The sequence below is a fragment of the Sciurus carolinensis genome, chromosome 13 (assembly GCF_902686445.1).
Source record: "Sciurus carolinensis chromosome 13, mSciCar1.2, whole genome shotgun sequence".
Taxonomy (NCBI): domain Eukaryota; kingdom Metazoa; phylum Chordata; class Mammalia; order Rodentia; family Sciuridae; genus Sciurus; species Sciurus carolinensis.
Window position 1 is genome coordinate 40,692,702 of NC_062225.1, and position 26,871 is coordinate 40,719,572.

The 26,871-nt window shown below is 35.8% G+C and overlaps 1 protein-coding gene across 1 annotated transcript in view; it reads left to right on the forward strand.

The window, feature by feature from the left end:
• Positions 1-26,871, forward strand: part of Wdpcp (WD repeat containing planar cell polarity effector) — a 374,171-nt gene that overhangs the window by 121,278 nt on the left and 226,022 nt on the right. Inside the window, 1 exon segment of the mRNA XM_047522166.1 lies at positions 14,943-15,552. Coding sequence (XP_047378122.1) covers positions 14,943-15,552 — 610 coding nt within the window.

Here is a 26,871-nt window from a genome sequence, read left to right on the forward strand (position 1 = left end):
TTATTTGGTTTATTGTTTCCTTCATTTCAAGGATTTCCGTTTTTTTTTTTTTTTTTTTTTTTTTGAGAATCTCTATCTCTTTGTTGAAATGATATTTTGCTTCCTTCACTTGCTCTTTCAGCTCATTGGTATTATCATTCATTGCCTGCATTTGCTCTCTTATCTTATCCTTTGCTTCATGAATCATCTTAATCATGTATAATCTGAAGTCCTTTTCTGACATTTCTTCTAACATACTGTCATTGGATTCTATTAATATAGAATCTAGATTTGTTTGGATCATTTTCTTCCTTTGTTTTTTCATGTTGTTCATGTAACTTCCCCTCTAGCAGTGCAGATCTGGGGTATTGCAGATTTCCCCCTATAGGCTTATAGTGACCCTATAGGTTTCCAAAACCCTTTCTTTAAGGGGAGATCAATATTAGCAGTGCCCAATTCAGACACTATGCAATCCTAGACCAAATAGCCCCTATGAGGACAATGACAAAATTGTCATAATAAACAGAATGAGTTAAAATATTATCTTCTGTAAAACAAACAGATTTGCAATAAGGTCTGCAGTTTCTAATGGAGGACAAAGAGGATGCAGAGGGATGTAGAATGTGGCTGTTAATGGGATAAGAAAAGAATGTACAGAAATTCTAGATAATAGAAATGGTGAGAGTGTAATCAAAAGAAATCGGATGTTAGCATGCAAAAAAGGGAGAAAGAGACTCTGAGGGAACAGGTAAACAAAAGGAAAAGAGAGCAAGAAAAGTAAAGAAATAAAAACTTAAACTTTTCCAATAAGGAGAAAAAAGAAAATCGACAGTGTAAGAGTCATATAGTAATGAAACCTCCCAGAGTTCAGTAGCCTGATGCATGAGAGGTACCTGACAATGAGCTTCACGCCTCCAGCAGACATCTCAGGATGGGTTTGCCCCACCGAAAGATCGGAGCTAGGTCTTCTAGGATTATCCAAGACGGCCGCTCTGGCTTCGAAATGTGTTGGCAAATGGGGAGCTGCAGCTCAGGGTGTGGCTGTGTCAGCAGGAGGTCCTGGAGGCGGGATGTGGTTGGTCAGGCAGGGGTCCTGGAGGTTGGGTGTGTTTGGTGTGGTTGTGGGATCCTGGGATCCGGTTGCAATCACTTAGTCTGGGGTCCCGGTGATAGGGTGCAGTCAGTTGGTCTGGGGGTCCTGGCGGCAGGGAGCAGTCAGTCAATGTGAGGGCCCCAGAGGCAGGGAGTGATTGGTGGGTTGAGAGATCCTGGAGATGGGGCTCAGTCAGTCTGGCCAGGGGTCTTACAGGGCCTGGCTGTTGTCTCAAAATGGCGGCAGCCATGTGTAATCAAACCTGCAGGTACTGTAACAGTGAACTTCCAGGTGACAGCAGGCAGCTGGTGCTCCACTGGTGGTCGGCGATCAGTTTGCTGACTGTTGTCGGACGATAGGTAGATGAACCTCGTGTGTTGGGTGATGGATAGGTGTAAGGTAGGCGATGGACAAGCGAGAGACAGGCAAATGGCGGATGATAGGTGCCTGACAGTGAGCATTCTGCATGCAAAAAAGGCGTTGCTATGCTGGCAGATTGCAGGTGATCATAGCAGACAAATGGGGTAAACAGCAGGGACTCGATAAGCAGCAAGAACTGCCTTAGCAAGAAACAGATATCTTCTGCTTGAAACCGGAGTTACGGAGCTACAAGGAATGCAGCCTCCCTCTAGTTCGCCATCTTGGATCCTCCTTATACTTTTTATACTTCTTTTTAAAAAAGTTGTTATCATTTTCCTAGAACTATTTTTTCATTCACTTTGACAATAATGTGATGACAACTTATTCTGCCCTTTTATATTTGAGCAGGTATTTTAACTTTTTAGATGTGTGAATAATAATAGTTTCTGAGTATGGTCTAATTTTATAATATCTTACTCAGAAAAGATGAACTGCATTTGTTCACCCAATTAATCCAAAACATATCAGCAGACCTTTTAAACTTTAAAAACTATTGTCAGGATTATGGAAATATAACCTCACAAAAAATACTTTTTTCCACTTAAGAATTAAACACTTATTTCAGTGATTTTCAGAATCAATGGCAAATGGAAAAGTAATAACATAACCAAACTGTTGAGATAATAAAATTAGACAAAGGAGGCATTTAAAAATTGTTACAGATATGTTCAACTGAAAAGCCAGACTAAGAAAAAAATCTCTTCCAAAAAACTGCATGTACTGTGTCAACTTCAAGCCAAATGACAGAGGTATTCTATTTTATGGTTTTTTATAAAACTCTTTTTATTAAAATAAAACACATAAAGAAAAACACAAAATAAATTTATAGCTTAATGAGCTATTATTAGGTGAATACTTTTGGAACCAGCACCTGAGTTGAGAAATAGAATTGTGTAGTACCCTGACATAATTCATGTGCTCTCTCAGAATTTTAATCCTTCCCCCTTCCCCAGAAGTCACCACCATCATGGTTTTTAATCATTTCCTTGTATACCCATATAGTTTTTAGTTTTATCACCCAAGTGCATCCCCAGAAACTTAGTTTAATATTATCCACTTAAAGCATTTCAATGTATATCTTATGTTTCTCTTAATCTACAAATTCCCATCTATTTCTTTTTCTTAAAATCTGTTGATGCACAATATATTCATGTATGGAAATATCACAATGAGACCCATCAATTTGTACAATTAATATTCATTAATGAGTATAATAAAAAAATACCTGTTGACACTCCAGTTTTCCACAGTCTGGGTCTGGTTCTTTGCATATGTATGGCATGCAAAGAACATGTTTCTCTGTCCTTTGAAAATTTTGCCAGGATCCACCAGCCCTGTCCCAGGACACTTCTAAGAATATTCCTGGCACCTTGGAAAACTCTGTTTAATTAATGGTGAAGACTTGGATCTCTGTTCTGTGACAGAATGACTTCATTTGGCAGGGGGTGGCACTCTACTCAAGATTTCTACCTTGATTGTGGGGCACTGCCCAAATACAACAGGAAGAAATTTAGCAGCGAGAATGTTGTTCATGTGTGCCCTTGCATTGGGCTGCCTCTGGACCTGCTTGTCTTAGGGTGTGACACCCAGTACACACTACAGTTTATGGACACTACAGCCACTGGGGTGGTTCTCAAACAACTTTATACTTGAACATGGAGACTGCACATGGATTTAAGGGTTTATATTCTGGGATAAACAGAAGCTACAGTGAAAGATCATTACCAGTATCAAACTTAGTGAGGAGTAGGTATTTGACAGTGCACATCCAATATCTTTCTCAGAGTTACAGACTAGAATGCATCAGATATCCTTAGAGTTGGTTGTGACCTTCTGGTCCATGACTCTTCTAGTCAGTTTCCTCCCCTTGTCAGAGGTGACAGAAAGTGAAAGCCTGGAGTGAACAGGGACACAGAAACATCAGGCATAAGGAAAAATGTTTGTGGGTTCCCTGTCCAGGGCTTCCTCCTGTCCTCCAAGGGCTAGTGAGTCTTGGATGTGTTTATCCTTTTCTCATGTTTATGTTTTTTTAAGTGATTTAATGGCATTAAGTTTTGTAGTAAAATCATTTGATACTCTTGCAAACAAATAAAATAAAATAACAAAATAAAATAGATTAAAAAAAAGAAAATTTTGCAAAGTAGTAGTCAGTTTTGGCAAAACTGTATATGGTGGTTTATTCTTTCATCACAATCACATAATTTCAAGTTCTTTCTCTCTTAGTTGTTTAACTTTTCTGATATTAGCAACTATGATGTTCAGCACCTAAAATCCATTAATTTATTAATGTTGCAAAATGGTAATAATTCTATCTTCCTTCCTTCCTTCCTCCCTCCCTTCCTCCCTCCCTCCCTCCCTCCCTCTTCCCTCCCTCCCTTCCTCCCTCCCTCCCTCCTTCTTTCAGCACTGGGGACTCTACCACTGAGCTGCACCCCGTCCCTTTTTATTTTTTATTTTGAGACAGGGTCTTGCTAAGTTGAATTGAACTTGCAATCTTCCTGCCTCAGCCACCTGAGTAAGTGGGATTACAGGTGTGTGTTTTCATATCCATAATTATATTATTTTTTTTCATTTATCACTTGGGAAACTTTTATGAAAAGACACTTCCACTTAACTCCTATTTATTTTCCAGTTGTTGTATTCATACAGGATAAGCATTGAATAAATGTTGGATTCTTTTACCATTGTCAGAATAACAAATTGATTCTCTGATTAAGGTGACGAGTTGTAATTTTCACATTATTCATTCACATATTGAAACATAATTTGATTTGATGTATTTCATAAATTATAATTGTTATCCTCCTGGAAGCTCATATCATCCCATCTTTGGCCATTGGGCTTCTCTTTTTCTCATGACCTCACAATTTTGGATAGCTTCCCAGCTACCTGGGATTTCAGTCTGTTTGATGCTCATCTTTACATTTCTTACTCCAGAACTGGAATTAGTCATTTCTCTGAGATCCTTTGATTCCTTTGGAGAATGGTATTTAAGTCCAAGTCAGGATATATGCATATTGGCTTATTGTTTTTGGTTGGTCATTGTTTCTATTTTTCTTCAATAGAAAAAGTTAGGAGATTTTATACCCCTGTACATGCCTAATGATTCCGTATTGATATTTCTAACAGAAGTTCAGCACTGTATGTTTTCTAGTTTAACTTTTTCTATATTATATTTGTATCTACTCTTTTCCATACCAAAAGTATTAGTTTATAGGGATACCATGAATTAGAATATCTCATAATTACTGTTTACTTTGTCCCACATGCACAGTACAGTCTCAGAATAATCATACTAACACTACTATTATAAATTGAGAGAGTTTAAGAAGTTTTTTTTCTACATTTTGCTCATTTCTCCCATTCCTATTTTATTTTTTAAATTAGAGCTGTATGGTTATACATAGTAGTTGGGTTCATCCCAACAAACTCATACATGCATAGAATTTGATTTCAGTTCATGATTCCCCCACCGTTTTCTTCCATCCTCCTCCCCACTTCTTATTCTACTCTACTAGACTTCCTTTCCCTTGTCTCTTAATTTGTATTTGATTGGTTCCTTAAGCAATCTTGTTCTTCCTTCTCTCTTTCCTTTATTTTACTCTAGCTTCTGCATATAAAAGAAAACATTCAACCTTTGAGTTTCTGAGTTTGGCTACTTTCACTTAGCATGATATTCTCTATTTCTATCCATTTACCAGCAAATGCCATAATTTCATTCTTTTTAATGACTGAGTAGAACTCCACAGTGTCTTAATCCATTCATCTATTGATAGGCATCCTGGTTGCTTCCAGAATTTAGCTATTGTGAATTGTGCTGCTATAAACATTGATGTGGCTAATGATTCTGTATTGATACTTCTAACACAAGTTCAGCACTGTATGTTTTCTAGTTTAACATTTTCTATATTACATTTGTATCTCCTCTTTTCCATACCCAAGAGTATTAGTTTATAGGAACACCATGAATTTTACATCTTTGGGGAAAATACCTGAGACTTGGATAGTTGGATCATATGGTGGTTCCATTTCTAGCTTTTTGAGGAATCTCCAAGCTTCTTTCCAGAGTGGTTCTAGTGACCTGCAGTCCCACCAACAATGTACAGTTGTTCCTTTCTCCCCACAAACTCACCAGCATTTGTTTTTATTCTTAATCATTGCCATTCTAACCCGAGTGAGATGAAATCTTAAATAGTTGTTAATTTAAGTAGTTGTAATTTATCTACATTATTGGATCATCCAGTTTTTGCATATAGGGCTCTTTTAATTCTCATCTAGTTGTTCATAGGTATTTGGTTTTGCTCTTTAGATGAATTGTCTGTTTTATATATGTATTTAGAGAGATTTTAAAACTATGGTACCATCTCTACTACCTTTGTAGAATCAGGGATGCTGTATTCATGGTCATGATAAATACTTTCAGTTTGAATCAACTTTTTATGAAAAGCATAAGGCCTCTGTTTAGATTCATATTTTTAAATGTGGATATCCACTTATCCCAAGACTATTTATTGAAAAGACTATCCTTTCTCCACTGAATTGCCTTTGCTTCTTTGTTAACTAGCAGTTAACTATATTTGTGTGGATTTCTGTTCTGTTTCATTATCTATTTGCCTATTTCATGAAGTAATTTTTGATATATTTTATTGTTTTAATAACAAGAAGTAGTTTTGTGATTTATTAATATACACATATAAGTTTATAACTTTCATACACCAAAAGGCATAGATAAGAGAATATCTATACTTCCTAGTAGATAATTTCATCTTTCTAAACTTGTTTTTTTGCTTATAAGACATTTATATATTTATCCTATGTACAAATGTCAGAATTAATTGAAAGCTGGTAAAATAAGTGTATCAATTTGAAAATAAAAGTTACTATTTTGTTTTTAGTTCATATATTTGAATAAGTAAAGAAGTGGAATAATAGGGAACTCTCATTACTGCTTATTGGACAGTGTACTAGTAAATTGTGATAAGAGCAACTTAGCAATAGCTAATATGATTGAAGGTGAGTTTCCCACACTAAGGAAAAATGGTCCATATGCAGAAGGAGGCATATACGATAGTATTCATAGAAGCATTGTTTGTAATAATGGAAAAAAAAAGAAACAACTTGAATGTCTACTAATAAAAATATATTTTGTGTCATTCAGAGAATGGAATGTTATATAGAAGTTTAAATGACTGAACTACAAAGCTACGTGATTTTGTGTGAAATCTCAAAAGAATAAGTTGAGCAAAAAAATTACAGTGTGATACAATATAGTAACATTTATATAAAAAATTTAAAAATTCAAAATAATTTTGTGTTCTGATGTGTTGTTCTGGATTCATGCATGATAATATGCATAGGGATAAATACCAAATTCATAATAGTGACACCTCTGGGGAGGGAGAAAAGGGAATGGGATCTGGCAGGTTTCAACTATGAATATGATACTTTATTATAAAAATTAAAGCAAAAGGATAGTATTTTTCTCAAGTTGTTTTTCACAGATTTTTCTCTTTACATTAGTGTGTTTGAAATGTTTCATAAAAAGAAGTAAAAGTAAAGTGCATGTTTTAATATTCTGTTCTTAAATTTTTCTGAAAAGAAAGGGGCAAATATAGATTTCAGAATAAATTCTAGTGATAAGCTAAAAACTTGTTTGGTGTATAATCTTTCAAATAACTGGATACCCACTGGTGAAAATTTTAGTGCTAGAAAAGACCACACTTTAAATAAATGCCTTTACTGATTTACATATTGGTGGCTTTATGAGAGTCTTAATAGAAGCCCTCTGTAGCTGAAACATAAAACTTGAGGATCTTGAGCCAATCTAACTGGCTGTGATTGCTTTTCTGCTTTTTGTTCTTTCTGAATTTAAAAATATCTTCCAGAAATGATATCAATCATACTGACTGATTATGCTTTTCCTTCTCTATATTGTTCTTCTTTGATGACTTTTGGGTTTATTTTATGTATTTTTTTCAAATTTAGCCTTTTTAGAAATAAAAATGAGTCATCTTCATGATGTATTTTTCAGCTGTTTTAATCTAAAAAGTGACTGACTTAAACTTGGCTAAAACAATTCACTTTAGAATCCATACTACCGATTTGTCCTTGAAACTGGGAAATTTCAGGATCTTTTATAAATTGTCTTTTATTTTTTCTGCTGTTTGTTAGCTCAACTTTTCCAGTTTTTATTCTTTTTTTTCCACCAATTTTATTAAAAAAGAAGAGGGGCTGGGGTTGTGACTCAGTGGTAGAGTACTTGCCTAGCATATGTGAGGCACTGCATTTGATTCTCAGCACCGCATAAAAAAATAAAAATATTGTTTCCACCAGAACTAAGAGAAGAGAAAAAAAAAAAACACTGGGCCGTAATGTTATTCCATCCATTTCTGGAATAATAGTCTTCCCTCACAGCCATGTCTAACATTATGTAGCCTGTGATTTAGTTAACACACTGCCTGTGTTTTCTCTGCTTTCCTTGTTTGTATTTGTTACCTTTGAATTAAAGCAGAGCTCTATTTCTTCATATTTCAGACTTTTAGCAGACTTTTCACATTATAAAAGTTTTTTTTCATCCCTCAATTACCTATACTGCTGTCCCCTTCATAGCGTTTGCCTACTCACTAGTCTTTGCCAAAACTTACTCTGCTCATTATCACAGGCAATTCTCACTTCAGTTTTGTTCCCACCCTCTTCTACTGGGGATTGAACTCAGCCTTGCATGTGCTAGGCACACTCTGTCATTGAGTTACATCTCAACCAAGACAGGGTCTCACTAAATTGCCCAGACTGACCTCAAATTTGGAATTCCCCTGCCTTAGACTCCTGAGTAGCTAGCATGTGCCAACATGCCCAGAAAGAGAAGGGAATTCTTGATTGTGAAGTTTGTAGAAGATAGCAATAAGCATGCTCCTAGAAGATTTGGGTAGAATGTCACCAAATTCAATCCTCTCCTTTTAGATTCTTCTTTCTTCTTTGTTCTTTTCTTTAGGGCATTGTCACTTAGCATTTTTCCCTTCACTACATACCATATTTTTTTCACTCCTTTATCTTAACATTGTATCTTAGCATCTCCTAATTAGTTCTTAAATATGAGTTCACATTGTGAGAAAAACTAGCCACATAAATATAAAATGAGAGATGTCTTAGTACATACAAACTTCTTGATATTTTACAGTAACTACAGAATTATATAGTTGTTTTTTCCCCACTTTCTATTTGCTAGGATCTGCTAACAAAATGTCTTATAACTAGAAAATGTATTAACATTTTTATTTCCTCTGGTTCTTCAATCAATAGGACATACTTTTTAACAGCTTTAAAAGGCTGCTGAAGATGTAGGTGTTTACATTTTATTCTCATTATCTAGGTCTATCACATTAGCATTTTCCTAGAACTGATTGACTGAATTTTCTTCTACATTCTATTGCCATATTTTATCTGAGCTCATTTTTATTGATCATTATCCATTACTCCCTACTTTTAAAATAAAAATGTTTTACTTCAGAATTCTAATTAATTTCCAATCTACTTTTCCTTTCAATTAAAAATATTAATATCACCTTTAGGTATCATGTAGGCATCATTTTGCTGTTCTTGATTGACCTAAACATTTGTACTCAGGCTTTCTACCATGTAAATCAAATCAAATCAAATCAATTATAAACATTTTCTTATGCAGCTTATTGTCATATGTATTTTTTTCCTCCTTGTTTATTTTGTTATGGGCCATAACACCTTTATCATGGTAATATGCAAATTTGTTATTTTCATAGACTGAAGAGTTTCTTTCATTCTAATAATATCATTTATCTTTAAAAAATTACATAATTAAGTACAAATTTAAATGAATTTAAAATCGTGAAATTAAATATGAAATGTCTTATTTAAAATATATTCAGTCAATAGTGCTTATTGAGCCATTACCACATGCCAAGTATAGTGTTAAATATCATAAATAAGTGAAATCCTTTTAATATTAACTTCCAAGCCACATCTTTTCTATATTTAAAATTATCTCCCACATTTTTAGTTGGCGCTTATAGAAGTATCATCCATAAATTCTAAGTAACCAAATATGGATTTTATTTAGTATCAGTGTCTTTCATTCTTTTTGTTATCTGCTATCCTTGCCAAAGAATTCAGTATTTTCTCTTTAGGAGCAACAATAATGTTTACTAATTATTGAGGGTGCTGTGCTTCAGACCTGCATATTAGTTATGTTATTTTTAATTCTTACAGCATTTCTGCAACACATGTAAATAATTCCTTATCTTACAGATAAGTAAACTATAATTCTGAGTCTATAGTTCTGACTCAAGATCTCACAGCTCTCTATTGTCAAGACAAAATTCAGGCCCTGTTATTGTGCTTCTACTGTGCAGTGTTGTTTGTGGCAGTTACACAGAATCAAGTCCAACTTAGAATTAAATTCTGAACTCAGGTATATAAAATATTTTAAACATACAGGTGTTCTGTATATCAGTGCTAACATCATATCATTGTAACAGCCATATAAACTTGACCCTGTTTATATTGGTATTCTGGATATCAGTGTTAACATCATATCATTGTAACAGCCATATAAACTTGGCCTGGGCAAAATACAAACTTCAAAACATTACATGCAAAATCATAGCAGAAACTGATGTCAAATTAGCAATATTATTTTATATTTGTAAAATTTTTGTTTTATCTGGTCCATTTTAGGGCTAGTTTTACATTTACATTTACAGAGCACACCGTTTATTTTCAGTACAACTCAATCAATCCAAGAATGAAGGATCTTTAAAAGAAGTCAGCTTATTAAGGCCCCCTTTCCAAACTTCCTCAGTTATGCAAAGCATAGTTGTTCTTCAGTGTTCACTATCCAGGCAAAAATAGTTCAGTATAAGCTTCTTTGCTGCCCCAAAGTTAACACGCTCCATTGTCTTTTGTATCATCTGTCTTTGGAGTCCCTTCCCCTTTTTCTCACTCTTCTTCCCTATGTGGAGATCCCTCTTCCACATTTAGAATTCTGAATGTCCTGAGGGTCTCATTTTTTTCTCTGATCTCAGGAAGAAAAGCTGATTCAGTCTTGTAAACCTATAAATTACCTGTGCTTGCCAGCCAGCAAAACCTGCAGAGACCTGGGTGTTTTAAAATCAGATTCAAACTGTATATATATCATTTGTTAACTTTGAGACCAAGAACAACTTATACCATCTTGCTAAACCTCATTATCTCTAGAATATAGATTATAATACCTAACTTTAAGGTATTGAAAAGATAAAATAAGCATAGCACCCTACTTTCTTATTATTATGGGTGGGGCTACTGAGTTACTCTTTATTGAAACTTGTGTTTTTCAAGTGCTTTTTAATCTTTAAACTTTCATGATATCTTTTATTTTTCCTATGCTAGAATGAAACCCACGACTTTGACATGCCAACCAAATGCCCCACTATACCTCCAGCTGCTGATATATTTTTAATTATACTGTGCAAGACATTTTCCTCCCTTAAATGAATGTCATGTATTCATAATCACACAGACAGCTGGAAAGACAGCAAGCCATCCTCTGACCTTGGTTACCTTTTTAGAGTAATCTGGGATTGACAGTGTTGGAAACATGTAGTCCATGATCTGTCTCCCCTTTTCCCTTTTCTTTGTGAAACTACTAACTATTAGAGAGGGTCTCACAAACATTTGGAAACAAGGAAGCCTGGGAACCCTCTCCCTGGACCTTGAGCCTAACTTGTTCTTGGCTAAGACTGCCAACTGACTGGGCCACCCTCCATTCAGGCTCTCCCTTTGTGAGTATAGGAACTACTCAATATTCCCTGGCCTCTCAATTTTCTTGATTTCCCTCAGCTTAAAATACTCAATATACCTTAAGGGTTCTTCTGTAAAACTTTAAGCTTTCTGGAAGTATGATATTTCAATCACCATTACAGAATTTTATTTAAATTTTATAGTTTTAAAAAGCTTATTATATTCTACCAACACAGTTTTTGGCATGCTGCTGCATAATACAAAAAAGAATAAAATACACAGGATAGTTTATTTTTTTAAAACTGACACTGAAAATGATGATGTATGACTAAACACCAGAAGCAAATAGAAGGCTAAATGTCACAAGAGTAGCATTGGCCAAGTTGGGCTGGGAAAGGGATTCGAAGGTGGATTAAAGGAAAGAGAGATGCCATACAGCTGTGAGGAATCCAGAAAACTGGGATACTTTTAAAATCTTGTTCTTTAAGGGTAAGTATGGTTGGTAGGAAAAAGTGAGTTTGTAGGGAACCTTGAACTCCCCATTAGTCTACAAGCTACTACACAGTGTTCTCCCCACCCCTCAATTCCCATTTCCCACTATTCTCTTCCTTTCTTCCCCTAAAGGCCATATTTGGTAAGGCCTTTAGAGCTTCTACTCAGAACCTGTTTGCTTTTCCTAGAACTCTCTTCTTCTAGATAGCTGCATGGTTCACCTCTTTGAGGTCATATTTATTGGAAAGACCTATCCTGACCTCTCTGTATTGTGCCGCCTTCCCATACTTCCGTTGCTGTTCCCCACTCCCCATTGCTTTGTTTTACTTCATGGTACTTAGGAAGTACATATTCAAGGTATTGACATGTATTTACTTGTTATTTTGTCGCCGCCTGCGGCAACAATTGCGCAGCTCTTTATCGGAGGGGCCTGGAAATAAACTATTTTTCCTAATTCACTAATTTATAGAGGAAGAGAGACTTTGAGAGAAAGATAGGCTTTGCTTGGAGGAAGAGAAACTTTGCTTATCAGGAAGAGAATTGCTTAGAGGAAGAGAAACTTTGCTTATCAGGAAGAGAAACTTTGCTTAGAGAGAAAGTTTTAGAGAAAGAGAGGCTTCTACGCTTATCAGAGATCTATTTTTTCTTAGTTCTGCTGCTGCTTCTTAAAGGTGTGTGCTAGGAGTATGTGCTAAAGGTGCACTGCTTCTCTCTACTTGCCGCTTCCCCTACTCGCTGCTTCTTTTCTTCTTGCCACTTTTCTCTGCCTGCTGCTGCTCCTACTCGCTGCTTCTTTTCTTCTTGCCACTTTTCTCTGCCTGCTGCTGCTCCTACTGTCGTGCCCCTGCCCACTGCCCGCTTATATTCCCTCCAGAAGGGGAGGGCGGGGCCACGCCAGTTGCGATCAGGTGAGGAGCCAGCTGCCCCATCACAGCAAGGGTCAAAACGAGCAGGCCCAAGCAGGTGTGCTCGGGAGCACCTGTGCACGCGTTGTGCGCATGGACTTAACTGAATACCGGCCAGTGGTAAATCACCTGAGTGCGCTTATGCCAATTAACCTCCTCACTGCCGATGTGATCAGGCACTGTTCTGGCTGGCACAGCCCCCAACATTATTTATTGTCCTCTTTCTCACCATTAGAGTGGAATGGGGAACAGAAATGCTATCTCCAAATATGGTGCTTTAGCCCACTGAGTATTTTAAGTCGAAGCAGAAAGATCTTTGTGGCTTTTTCTTTCTCTGACCTTCTCCAGTCTTTCCTCCTTGAGCCATGGAAGGAATTCTCTGAACTACCTCCCTTGAAAGTAGGCCATAATACCTTCGTGTGACAGGTGTCCTGCCCTCTTAAAAGAAAGGAGTGAAGACCCAGAGACAAAGAAAAATCAGAACAAATGGTCCTTGCTAAGTTCCCTTTATTACTGTAGGCCATACCTACTTTTTATTAAATCGTACTTCTATACAACTGTCCATTTGCATCAAACCTAATTATAAATACAGTTTTCCCTGGGTCTTCATATCTGAAGTCTCCTGTGTCACCTAAAGCTAGTTAAATAATTTAGTTTTGCTTCTCTTGATATTTTGTCTTTTATTATAGAGATGTCAGTAATGAACCTTCCAGGGGTTAGGAGGACATACTACTTTTTCTCCCATGCAAAGCATGTGTGCTCACTGAGGGAAACACTGCTATATCCCTAGACCAGTTCCTGGTACAAAGGTCATACTCAGATATTTATTGGACAAAAGGGAAAATGAGAGCAGGAAAAAGGGTTGGATATGGGTCCCACAGGAGTTTGCATTCTGGGCAAGGGAACACAAATTTAATTTATTAGTTAGTGGGTTGTCACTCAAAGTTTGGACAGGTAGTGAAAGCAAAAGCATTTAGTTTAAGAATATTAAGTTGGTGAATGTGTAAAATGAATTTTTTAAAAAAGTCACTTCAGCCCCCATTCCCCTCCCCAGTCCAATACTCTGTAAAGTAATTGTTTTAAACTTTCCATTTTGAATTTGTTTGACTCATAAGAAATTACTGTAATAGTACAATGAATTCTCCTTGTCTGATTTTCCCCCAGTGATAATATCCTGCGATATGCATTGTGACATAACAGGAGAATGATCTTCATGCAATACCGTTAACTCAGGGATAGACCTCAGCCAAATTTAATCATATCTTAAATGTACTTTTTTGGGGGTTGTGCAGTTCTATAATATCCCACATGTGATATTTAATGTTTCTGTATCTGATTTTGAAGTTTTTTACAAAGTAAGTATTAAAAATATCCTCTTTATTACCATTCTCCTGGTTCTTAACCTCCTATCACTTATATATGAATTAAGTAAATGACTTATTGTTTTGTTTGTTCTACTTTGATGTTTCTTATAGGCAGGTAGCCTTTCTTTTCTGTACTAAAAATGATTTAAAAATTTTACTTCACCAGTATTATTTACTATTTCTTGATCGTTTTTCTACTTAGCAATATCCTTTTTGGTAGCAAAATAATTCTACAAGCCTGTTAATGGAATCCTAAAGTTTTCCCCTTTGCCTGTCCAGCCCTACTAATTAGAAATATTATTTTGGCAAATAACTTATTAATCATTTTAGAAATAGGAAGGGTAGAGGTGGAAAATAGCTAATCCTTTAAAGTCCTTTATTTATTCTTTCTCCTCTTCCTACTCCTTTTTCTTTTTTCAGTACTGGGTACTGAATTCACAGGTGCTCTACCATTGAGGTATAGCCCCAGCTCTTTTTATTTTTTATTTTGAGACAGCATCTTGCTAAATTGCCCAAGCTGGCCCTGAACTTGGGATCTTCCTGTCTCAGTTTCTCAAGTAGCTGGTATTATAGGTGTTCATCCCCACACTTGGCCTAATTTCTAACTTTTAAAGATATTCTGCTAGCCATATTATTATTTTTCTAACAACATACTTTGTTTTATATGTTGTAGGACATATTTAACTTTAGGTACTTATAGATTTCCCAAAATCAAGCGTTAAAGTTAAAATTTTAATAGCTTAATTCCTATAGCTCTACTGTACATATGTATTCATGTACTTTATTTGAGGTATATATGTGCTGCATGTGCTGTGCTGTGATGGTTAAAGTGGAAATTGATGATCTTTATTGGCTTCTAGATTAATATGGTGACCTTCAAGTGACAGCTGAAGAAAAACTAAGGTCTGTCTGATGTTTTTGCTGCATTTCTTACAGGTTCTGAGTTGTGTTCGCACAGAATGGGATCCACTGGATGTTCGCTTTGGTGCTAAACAGCCTTATCAGGTGTTCACAGTGGAGCGATCCGTCAGTGTAGACAAAGAGCCCATGGCTGACAGCTGCATCTATGAATGTGTTCGGAACAAAATTCATTGTGTGTCAGTCACTAGAATACCATTAAGATCAAAGGCCATCAGCTGCTGCAGGAACGTTACTGAAGACAAACTCATTCTAGGATGTGAAGATTCTTCAGTAATTCTTTATGAAACTCACCGTAGAGTGACTCTCTTGGCCCAGGCTGAACTTTTGCCTTCATTAATAAGCTGCCACCCAAGTGGTGCCATTCTGCTAGTTGGCAGCAACCAAGGAGAGCTGCAAATTTTTGATATGGCTCTATCGCCTATTAACATCCAACTCTTGGCTGAAGACCGCTTACCCAGGGAGACTCTGCAGTTCTATAAGTTCTTTGATGTTTCCAGCAGTCTTGTTCAAATGCAGTGGATAGCTCCTCTGGTTGTTTCTCAGAAGCCTGAAAATAGGGACATCTGTGATCTTCTCTTCCTCAGGTTTGACAGAGGACCTTTGGGTGTGCTTCTGTTTAAACTTGGTAAGTGAAGGAAGTTGGTAAGTACAGTGTTTATGATAGTGACATAGGCAACTAAAACTACTCTTGGAATGTAGATTTTTTTATTTGTCATCTCATAAATATGTTTGCCTTTCAAATAGTTTTTTAAAAAGCCTTTGTAGATGGTTTTCTAAATGTCAAATGAACATTAGATATTGAAGAATTTGGATATTTCACTAATTTTCCTTTATGATGACTAAAAAGCCTAAACTTTCACATTTGCTTTCTGAAATGTCTTACTAAAATTTTCCATAAGAAATAGATAGATGATAATTACTTCCTATGTTCATTGAAAAAGTCTGTGTTGTAGGAATGTAAAACTTTTTCTGTGAATGTTAATTTAGATTATCCATATCTTTTGCTTCCCAGCCTGAAATTCTGTGAAACAAATAAAGAAGGCAGATATTTAGTTAGAATTTGCTAAAGATATTTGTGTAACTTTTTGTTTTTGTTTCCCTTTTGGATTAAAAATATTCAAAAGGATTTATCATTAGCTATAAAATTATATATTAGTATAGCATATTTCAACCAGAAATTTTAAAATGAAATTCTGTTATGATGATTCATTTGCCTGTTACAGTTTTGCATTACTGGGTATATCCTGGAATAGCAAAACTACTATAAGTACTTTTGTATAATTTAATGTTCTTGGAAGAAATTCACATAGGTTTAAAAAAACAAATTTTATTTAATATACATTATGGCTACTTAAAAATTTTAGAAAAGTAAATACATTTTTTAAAACCTCTTGGAAGACTGGCTTTATGATACAAAGTTAAATTTTATTTATTTATTTTAAAAATTTTATTAATTTTTTATTTGTTCTAATTAGTTGTACATGACAGTAGAATGCATTTATACATTTTGATAAATCATACATAAATGAAGTGTAATTTCTCCTTTTTCTGATTGTACATATTATAGGATCACATCAGTCATGTAGCATATATGCACATGAGGTAATAATGTCTGTTTCACTGTACTATCCTTCCTATCCCCCCCTTCCCCTTCCTTCACTCCCCTCTACCTAATATAATTTTAAAAACATTGTAGTGTTTGTTAAATTCCGATTTACTTTGTTTTTTGATAGGTGTACTTGTCTCTGAAATTGAACACATGAATTAAATCTAATGAAAATGACTTGATTAATATGAAAGATATAGTGTATACAATGTGAGGCCTATGTTCCTTCTACTAAATAAAAATACAAAAAATATATGCATAACATTAATATTGTATAAGATGTTTGGAATCTCCATTTGTTATTAGATAATCCAGTTATACTTTGCCTGTCTTCTTGTTTAACAGTTGTATGTCTCCATACACAGCACTAATTAAAGTGGATGTTTGATGTTTGCATGTCTTGTTAAAACACACACTGTCTCTCCCTCTCTCTCTCTTCCTCCTTCTCTCTTTCTCTCTCTTTTGCCTGCTTTTTCACTCCTTTCTCTCTCTCTCTCTCTCTCCCTCTTGTCCTTTAAATTACTCAGTTACCTGTCAAACAGAAGGCTGTCTGCCCACGTCTACCTGACTTTTTTCTTCAGCCCTCCCTTGTGGGCCTACTCACAACAGCTTTGCAAAAAGCACAACTTTCTCTTCCTATCTCTAGCACATTTGCCTTCTTACTAAAGTAAACAGGCTCTCAGTGTAGGGATTTAGAGGGCTTCCTGCTAATTGCCAGCTTGTAAACTTAATTGGACTGTCTCCCTGGGCACTGTTCCTAAATCAATTAGGCAATGAGTTGGCTGTCACCTCTTTTTCCCCAAGAATGTCTCTTGGAAGAGAATTATCCAGTAGAAGTCAAACATTCAAATAAAAAGGTGATAACTTCTGCAACTGACATTTATCATTTAAATTTTATTTTCAATATGACTCTTAAGTTTATAGGATAGGGACAGTGTAAAGTCTTAACAGGATCTTTAAGAAATCTAAATATGGAATTTTTAAGGAATTTTTAAAATTTATTTCTCATTTTTTAATGTATTATAGGATTAATATTTATGTCAAATTATTTTTCCTGGGAAGAGTAGATTCCTTGAAATAGTAGATTTCAACTAACAAAATTTTTAAAAGAAAACCCAGTTTAAAGAACAGATTTTTCTCATGATCTGCTACTAAATACATCCAAAAAATTAATATACTTCTTGAATTAACACAGTGCTGATTCTGGGCATCCATGTGGAATTTTCATGTATAATTCAAGTTACTGCATATGTAAACAGGTAGTTACATGTGCAGTTCCCCACTAGGGAGCATTTATGAGATTTATCTCAGATGCTTGTTATGCAAGTCTTTGGAAAATTTGACATGAAAGGTGTAGCTTACAATTTAAAATTGTAAAGATAGATCATAGATCATAGTTTAAAATAGAGTGCTGTCATATGTAAACGTGGCTGTTGCTGATGCCAATATGCTAAGATTTTTGGAGTTTGACTCTTAGATTAGGTCAGTTAGTGTAATATTGTAGGAAAACTCTATTCCAAGGGTAGAGTTGCCATTCTTAATCCTTACAGTGACTGTACAAAAAAATTGGGGGTATTAAAAGACCATCTCTACTGATATTAGAAGAATTCCAAATATGTCTTCCTCAGGAAGCAGCTGGAAGTGTCATGCTCCTACAGGGAAGCCAAGAAATATTTCTTTATATAAAGCAATAAGTACAGTATTCAGAATTTCTTTATGTGACAGTCAATATCTCATATTTCCACATAGATAGACTGAGATTAATTTTAAGAGGAGGAGGACCCAGTTATGCATACTATCAGGTTCTTAAAGCTGTTGCATTTTCTTCAGAACCTTTTCTGACCTTCATTACTCTCTTTAAACCCACATGATCCACTCTGTCTCCCTTTAACAGAGAATCTCAACTTTTAATTGGCATTTCATTAAGTTTATCTGTTCCTTATTACCCACCCAACACTTACTACATGCATGTAAATCTTTCCCTGGAGATCCAAAGGAAAAGGAGCCCTTCACCGCTACTTCTGCTGTGGATCCCACAACATTACCCTTGACACCTACCTTGTCACCCTTTCCATACCCATGAATTATGCTACATTAGCAGATAAACAGACCCAAACCACATCATGAAAACAAGTTCTTCCTTAAAAGTGTTTCCCATTACTGATCACATGTTTACTTTCCTTTCATAGCCAGAGTCACTGAAACACTGAGTTTCTGTGCTTCCTTACTTCTTATTCACTCCTCAGAGCTCTGCATCCTGGTTTGTCTGTAGTGTTCTCTTGGAACTGCTCTTAGAAAGGTCACCTATGGCTTCCTGCAGAATAAATACGTTTTTCGTGTTACTTGATGACTTTTCAGGGTTTGATGGCTGCTGAACACTCCCATTGTCATACATTTCTAATTGTATTTGCCTCTTATGACCCTGAATGCAACTTTCCATCACTTTTACACTCTTCTTCTGCCTACTTAAGAAAATTTTGGGGCTCTCCAGGATTGCATTTATAGTTCTTGTCTCATTTTATGCATATTGAGGATTTATTTTTAATTTAGCTATGTGCTATGGTTTGAATTTCATTTCCAAATTCATAGTGAAATTTAATTGCCATTCCAACTGTATAAAGAGGTGAGATCTTTAAGAGGTGATTAGGTCAGGAGGGTTCTGCACTTGTGAATAGATTAATGCCATTATTGAGGGAGTGAGCTAGTTATTTTGAGATTGTGTTTGCTATCAGTTCAACCCCCATCCTTCCTCTCTGTCTTAGGCATGCTCAATTTCCTTCCACAATGTTATATAACAAATCAAGAAAGCCTTCATCATGTGTAGCCCTATTATCTTGATCTCAAACTTCCCAGCCTAAAGTACTGTGAGCTAAACTTCTTTTTTTTTTTTTAACTGTGAAAACAAAATGTTGCTTTGTTTACTTAGATTTTTAAGAATTTCTTTCAGCATTGTTTTGTACTTGTCAGCATATAAGTCCTGTACATGAGTTAAAAGGGTTTTCTTGACTGACTGTAAGTGGTATTATATTGTCAGGCTATGGAAATAGAAAAATATATCAGTATGGATTTATATGTATGATAGTAAAGCATAAAGACAATTGATTTTTTTTCAGTTCACACCTCATCATAGATATTCTTCAAAGAAGTCTATAGCATAAATTTTTACCCCTGCCTTCTTACATTAGATTATATATTCTGTGAACATTCTTTTTTTTTTTCATTTCATTTTTTAAGATAATTGATTTGATGCTTATGTTGTATCCTGAAATCTTACTGGACTCATTAATTCTCGGAGTTTATGTTTTACTTTTTGTTTGATATTGGGGTTTTCTACACAGACAAGTATGTTGTCTGCAAATAGGGACAATTACATTTCTTTCCTTCGAATTTGTGTGCCTTTTAGCTTTCTTTATTGCAACATCTAGAACTTCCAGCACTGTGCTAAGTAGGGCTGGAGGGCAGATATTCTTACTGTGTTCTTGATCCTAGGAAGAAAGCATTTAGTCTCTCACTCTAAGCATAAAATTAGCCATGGGTTTGTTGTAGAACCTTTTATCAAGTCTAGGGAATTTCCTTCTATTCTTATTTTATTTTCTGAGAGTTATTTTTAAAGTCATGAATAGGTATTGAATTTTATCAAATGCTTTTCTGCATTGACTAATGTCAATCATATAATTTTTCTCCTTCAGTCTATTGCTATGGTGAATTATATCAATTGGTAGTTGAGTGTTGAACAAATTTTGCATCTCTGGGAAAAAACCCACTTTGTCATAGTATATAATTCTTTTTAGGATTGCTGAATTTAATCTATTGACTGTGAATAAACTTCTTTTGTTTATAATTTACTCAGTTGGTAATATTATAGTAACAGAAAATGGACTAAGATGCTTCTAATCTCTAACTCCAGTCCAGACCACTACTGACTCCACATTCATACATTTACCTATCTTGCTGGATACTATCTCAGCTTCATTATATACAGATGTGAAGTTATCCTCTTTTTCCCAAAACCTACTTTTCCTCTTGTATTCTCCAGTTGGGACATTAGAATGATTCAGATGGAACCTCCAAGTCAGAAATCATCATAAAATCCTCTCTCATCCCTATTGTAATGGACCACCTTCACTGTTAATGTTAGTGACCAAATCCCATCATCAATTCTACCTTCTTAATACTGTCAAAAGCATCTCATTCTGTTCAGCCTCACTGTCATTACCTTAATCTAGATCTCCCTTGTCTGTGATCAAGTAGAGACCCTCTGTCTGCATCTTATGCCTACCCTTCCCACCTTCTAGTTAATTCCCTGAACTGCACTGGAATGTCTTTTCTAACACTGCAGCTTTGTACATGACTGCTCCAGCTGAAATATTCCAGTGATGTATCAGCCCTCATCTGCCTCTTGGCCTTCATTGCCCCAGTTGTGCTGCATTATAGCTTCCCAGCCAAGCCATTTGCTTTCCTACTCACCCCTTCCATTGTGGTGGTGATAGTATTCCACATGTGTGTAGTGACCTACAGTGCCCTCTTGCAGCCTACAAAGTTGGGAAATGGTTACTTGTTCAAGAGATAATATTAAATGAAATATAATTGAAGTTAACATCCTTCCTTTCATATCATTTTGAAAATCACAGGCAGTGTGTAAGTGTGTGTGTTTGTGTCTGTCTGTCATACTCCCTAAAAAGGAAGGAATATGATTTTTCTCTTAGAAACTTTATAAGTGTTATTTTCTTCAAAAGTTATTTTCAGTTAGTTATTTCAAAATTATACTTTACCTACTATACTACTATACTTTATACTAATTGACATTAGTTTGTTGCTGGAAAGAAATGTTGGATACTTTGTTAAATACCAATCTTAAAATCGGATCTTATATTGTTTGAAATGAACTTTTATTCCAGATAGAATTCTACTTTTGTCACACTAAAATGATGAATTTTTTTTATTTTTTATTTTTATTTTTTTGCGGTACTAATGATGAATGTTTAAAATCAGGTTTATTGAGGTATAATCTACATAAATAAAAATTTATCTGTGTAGTTTAATAAGTTTAAATGTATGCATTACCATGATTACCACCATAATCAAGATATAGATATCATCCCAAAAAATTCTCTCAAGGCCCTTTGTAATTAATCCCCATCTCTTTCAAAGCTGATAATGATCTACTTATTGTCATTATGAACTAGATTTGTTTTTTTATAGCACTTCATAGAAATCAGATCATGCAGTGGATATTACTTTGCATTTTTATCTTCCATTACTATGTATATCTGTAAATTTTCTTTTATATTACTGAGTACCCTTCCATGATATAGACATACCATAATTTTTTTTTGCCCTGTCACATACTGATTGACAGAGTACATGTAAGCTAAAGGACAAATGCATGTACTTTCATGTACGAATCTTTGCGTAGACAGATTTTTTCATTTTTCTTGGGAAGAACCTAGGAGTAGACAATGTCTTATGTCCTATGCTACTTTGGAAGAAGCAGACTTTTTTCTAAAATGATTGTATCATTAATATTTCTTATGGTTTGGATGTGAGGTATCCCCCAAAAGCTCACTTGTGAGACAATGCAAGAAGGTTTGGAGAAGAAATGATTGAGTTATAGCCTTAACCTAATCATTGAATTAATCCCTGATGGGATTACCTGAGTGGTGACTGGAGGCAGGATGGGTGTGGCTGGAAGTGGTTCATTAGGGATGTGGCTATGGAGTATATATATTTTGTATCTGGACAGTGACTTCTCTCTTGCTGCTTCCCTTTTCCACACTTTTCTGCCATGATGATCTGCCTCACCTCAAGCTGGGAGAAATGGAGCCAGCCTTCTATGGGCTAAACCCTCTGAAACCATGAGCCGTCAAATAAACTTTTACTCCTCTACGATTGTTCTGGGCAGATCTTTCAGTAACAGTGATGAAAAAACTGACTGAAACATGTCCCTGAGCAATTTATGGGAGTGCTAGTTACTCCACATCCTAACACTTGACATTAATGGTCTTAAATATTCATCACTCTAGTGAGTGCGAGGTACTTGATGACTATTAGAGTTGAACATCTTTTCATATATTTATTGCTGTATATTTTCTTTGATGAAGTGTATCTTCAAATCTTCTGCCCAAATTTAGATTATTTACTTAATGATTTGTAAGTGTTCTTATATTCTGAATAAAAGACTTTTATAAGACATTTGTATTATGGATATTTTCTTCTAGTTTATAGTTTGCCTTTTCATTTTCTTAACAGTGTGGTTTGAGTTGTAGAAGTTTTTAACCTTAATGAAGTCTGATTTGTAAATTTTCTTGTATTATGGCTTCTGTTTTTCCATGGCCTATCTAAGAATACTATCTCAGGGTCACAAAGATTTTCTCTTAAGTTTTGTTTTAGAAATGTTATAGTTTTAGCTTACATTTAGGTTTCTGATCTATTTCAGGTCAATATTTTGCACATTATATAAAGTATGGGTTGAGATTAATTATTTATTATGAATACTCAGCTATTCAGCACCATTTGCTGGAAAGAATATTTTTTCTCCCATTGAATTGCCTTGACTATATATGTATGTGTGGTTATGGTGTTTCTGTTCTTTTCCATGGAGCTACAAGCTACGTATCTATACTTAAGCATGGTGTCTTACTGTGATTTTATAGGAAATTTTGAAATCAGGTGTGCTAGTTCTCTAATTTTGTTGTTCTTTTTCATATTGTTTGGCTACTCTAGATCCTTTGCATCTCTGTATAATTTTAAAACTGGCTTCACAATTTCTACAAAAGGACCTGGGGGTCTGGAGTTGTGGCTCTGGGTTCAATACTCAGCACCACATGTAAATAAATAAAATTAAAAGATCCATTGACAATTAAAAAATATTTTAAAAAATCTGTTGGGATATTGATTTAGTTTGTGTCAACTCTATGTATCAATTTTAGTAGGAATAACATAATATTGAATCTCCATTTATTTAGGTCTTCATTAATTTTTCTCTGCAATGTTTGGTAGTTTTAAAGGTAAAGATCATGTACATACTGTACTGTTAAATTTATCCTTAAGTATTTTATGTTTTTGAAAACTGTTGTAATAGTATTTTTAATTGCAGTTTTTAATTGTTTCCTGGGATTATGTAGAAATCAATTTTAAAAATATTGACCCTGTGTTCTGGAACCCAGTTAAACTCAGTCGCAGTAACTTTTTTGCAGATTCCTTAGGATTTTCTACATAAATGATCACAACAACTGGATTAAAAATAATTTCAGGGTTGGTCGCAGTTGCAGAGCAAGTGGGCGGGTGAGTCAGGTCGCCTGCACCGCAGAGGTAGCAGGCGGGCACCCAACCCACCTGCCTTGCAGAGCTAGGCGGCAGGCAGCCTACCCGCCCAACCATTAGGCCAGGCACAGATGCCATCACTGAGCGACCCCGCCTGACCACCACGCCAAGGTCTGTTGCCATTGTGGAGCAAGCTGGCAGAGGAGCATTTCGAATTATTCCTGAGGGTGTGGCCATCATCATTGGAAGGGCAGCTCCCTTCCTGAGACACCTACAGGAGGCTAGAGGACCTTTGACAAGACCCAGGAGTCAAGAAGAGGAGGTATTGAGAGACTCAGGACCAACTTGGAGCCACCGGGTGAGTCTCTCCCCGGTGGGGCAGTACTCCTGAAACGCAGGGAACTTTATGGAGTAGAGTGGCCCAGTGAGACTCCCCTGTTGGAGCCAAGAACCCAGTCAAGCGGGAGCATTGCAGAGAAGGGCCACATAGCAAGAGGCTTCGAAGCAGAGTGAGGTTCCAAGGCCCAGACAGTAACTCCGGTCCCCAGACAACGTAGCAGAGGAGGACTGCTCAGAGAGGGAGTCCCTTGCAGGGACAGGCTCCCCAACCCCAGGCAGTGGGTCAGGACTCTGGCAACATGGAAGAGGAGGGCTTCCCAGTTTAGTTGGTAGTTCTGGACTGAAGGGAACTTCTCAGAGGAGAGCTGCCCAGAGAAACTTCCCTACCAGGTGAGTCTTCCCCACTGGGCGAGGCTTTACCACCAGGGCATTAGAACCAGAGACATAGGCCCAGACCAGACGTGCCCCAGTCTGCATTCTAGTCCCCCTTTGGCTAACCATCAGTCAACAAGTAGAGGCGCCTCTGCCAATGACAGGGATTATACCCCACCTGAAAACCACCACCCCTAGAGGGGCAGCTTCCTAGTACAGCACCGTATTATCAAGTTCCTCCAAGTCTTCAGGCTTCTGAAGGCTAAGAGGTGAGTTATTGGAAATCTACAGAGACAATATTAGTCAATAGAGGAAATCTGCAATATCCCAGAGTTTCACTACTAGAGGGGTAGATACTTGAGCAGTATGAGAAAACAAGGGAAGAAAATGTCCCAAACAAACCTAGATGGTATAGCAATAAAATCCAATGACAGCATGGCAGAAGAAATGTCAGAAAGGGAGTTCACAATGTACATAATTAAAATGACCAGGAAAGCAAATGAGGAGATGAAAGAGCAAATGCAGGCATTGAATGATGAGATGAAAGAGCAAATGCAGGCATTGAATGATCACACCAATCGACAGTTAAAAGAGCAAATACAGGAAGCAAAAGATCATTTCAATAAAGAGTTAGAGATATTGAGAAAAAACCAAACAGAAATCCTTGAAATGAAGGAAACAATAAACCAAATTAAGAACTCCATAGAAAGCATAACCAATAGGATAGAACACCTGGAAGACAGAACCTCAGATATTGAAGACAAAATATTTAATCTTGAAAACAAAATATTTAATCTTGAAAACAAAGTTGACCAAACAGAGAAAATGGTAAGAAATCATGAACAGAATCTACAAGAATTATGGGATATCATGAAAAGGCCAAATTTAAGAATTATTGGGATTGAGGAAGGCTTAGAGAAACAAACCAAAGGAATGAACAATCTACTCAATGAAATAATGTCAGAAAATTCCCCAAATCTGAAGAATGAAATGGAAAATCAAGTACAAGAGCTTATAGGACTCCAAATACACAAAATTACAAGACCCACACCAAGGCACATTATAATGAAAATACCTAACATACAAAATAAAGACAGAATCTTAAAAGCTGTGAGGGAAAAGAATCAAATTACATTCAGGGGGAAATCAATTCGGATATCAGCAGATTTTTCAATCCACACCCTAAAAGCTAGAAGGGCCTGGATCAACATTTTTCAAGCCCTGAAAGAAAATAGATGCCAACCAAGAATCTTATACCCAGCAAAACTTACCTTCAATTTGACGATGAAATAAAATCCTTCCATGATAAACAAAAGCTAAAAGAATTTACAGAAAGAAAGCCAGCATTACAGAACATTCTCAGAAGAATATTCCATGAGGAAGAGATGAAAAACAATGATGTAAATCAGCAAAGGGAGGAATTACCCTAAAGGTATAGCCAAATAAAGGAGAAACCAAATCATGTCAAAAAAAAAAAAAAAAAAAAAAAAAAAAAAAAAGCCAAATGATCAGGAATACAAATCATATCTCAATAATAACCCTGAATGTTAATGGCCTGAACTCATCAATCAAAACACATTAACTGGCAGATTGGATTAAAACAAAAGATCCAACAATTTGCTGCCTTCAAGAGACTCATCTCATAGAAAGAGATTCCCAGACTAAAGGTGAAAGGATGGGTAAAAACATACCATGCACATGGACTCAGCAAAAAAGCTGGAATATCCATCCTCATATCAGATAATGTGGACTTCAAGCCAAAGTTAGTCAGAAGGGATAAAGAAGGACATTTCATACTGTTTAAGGGAAGCATAAATCAGCAAGACATAGCAATCATAAATATTTATGCCCCAAACAGTGGTGCATCCCTGTACATCAGACAAATGCTTCTCAATTCCAGAAATCAAATAGACCACAACACAGTAATACTAGGTCATTTTAACACACCTCTCTCACCATTGGGCAGATCCTCCAAACAAAAATTGAACAAAGAAACCATAGATCTGAATAACACAATCAATAATTTAGACTTAATGGACATTTATAGAATATACCCTCCAACAAAGAGCGGATACACTTTCTTCTCAGCAGCACATAGATCCTTCTCTAAAATAGACCGTATTCTATGCCACAAAGCTAATGTTAGCAAGTACAAGAAGATAGAGATACTACCTTGTATTCCATCAGATCAGAATGGATTGAAATTAGAAATAAATGACAGAGTACAAACCAGAAACTACTCCAACACCTGGAGAGTGAATAATACACTATTGTATGATGAATGGATGACAGAAGATATCAGGAAGGAAATTTAAAAATTCTTAGAGGTAAAGGAGAACAAAGAAACGTCATATCAAAATCTCT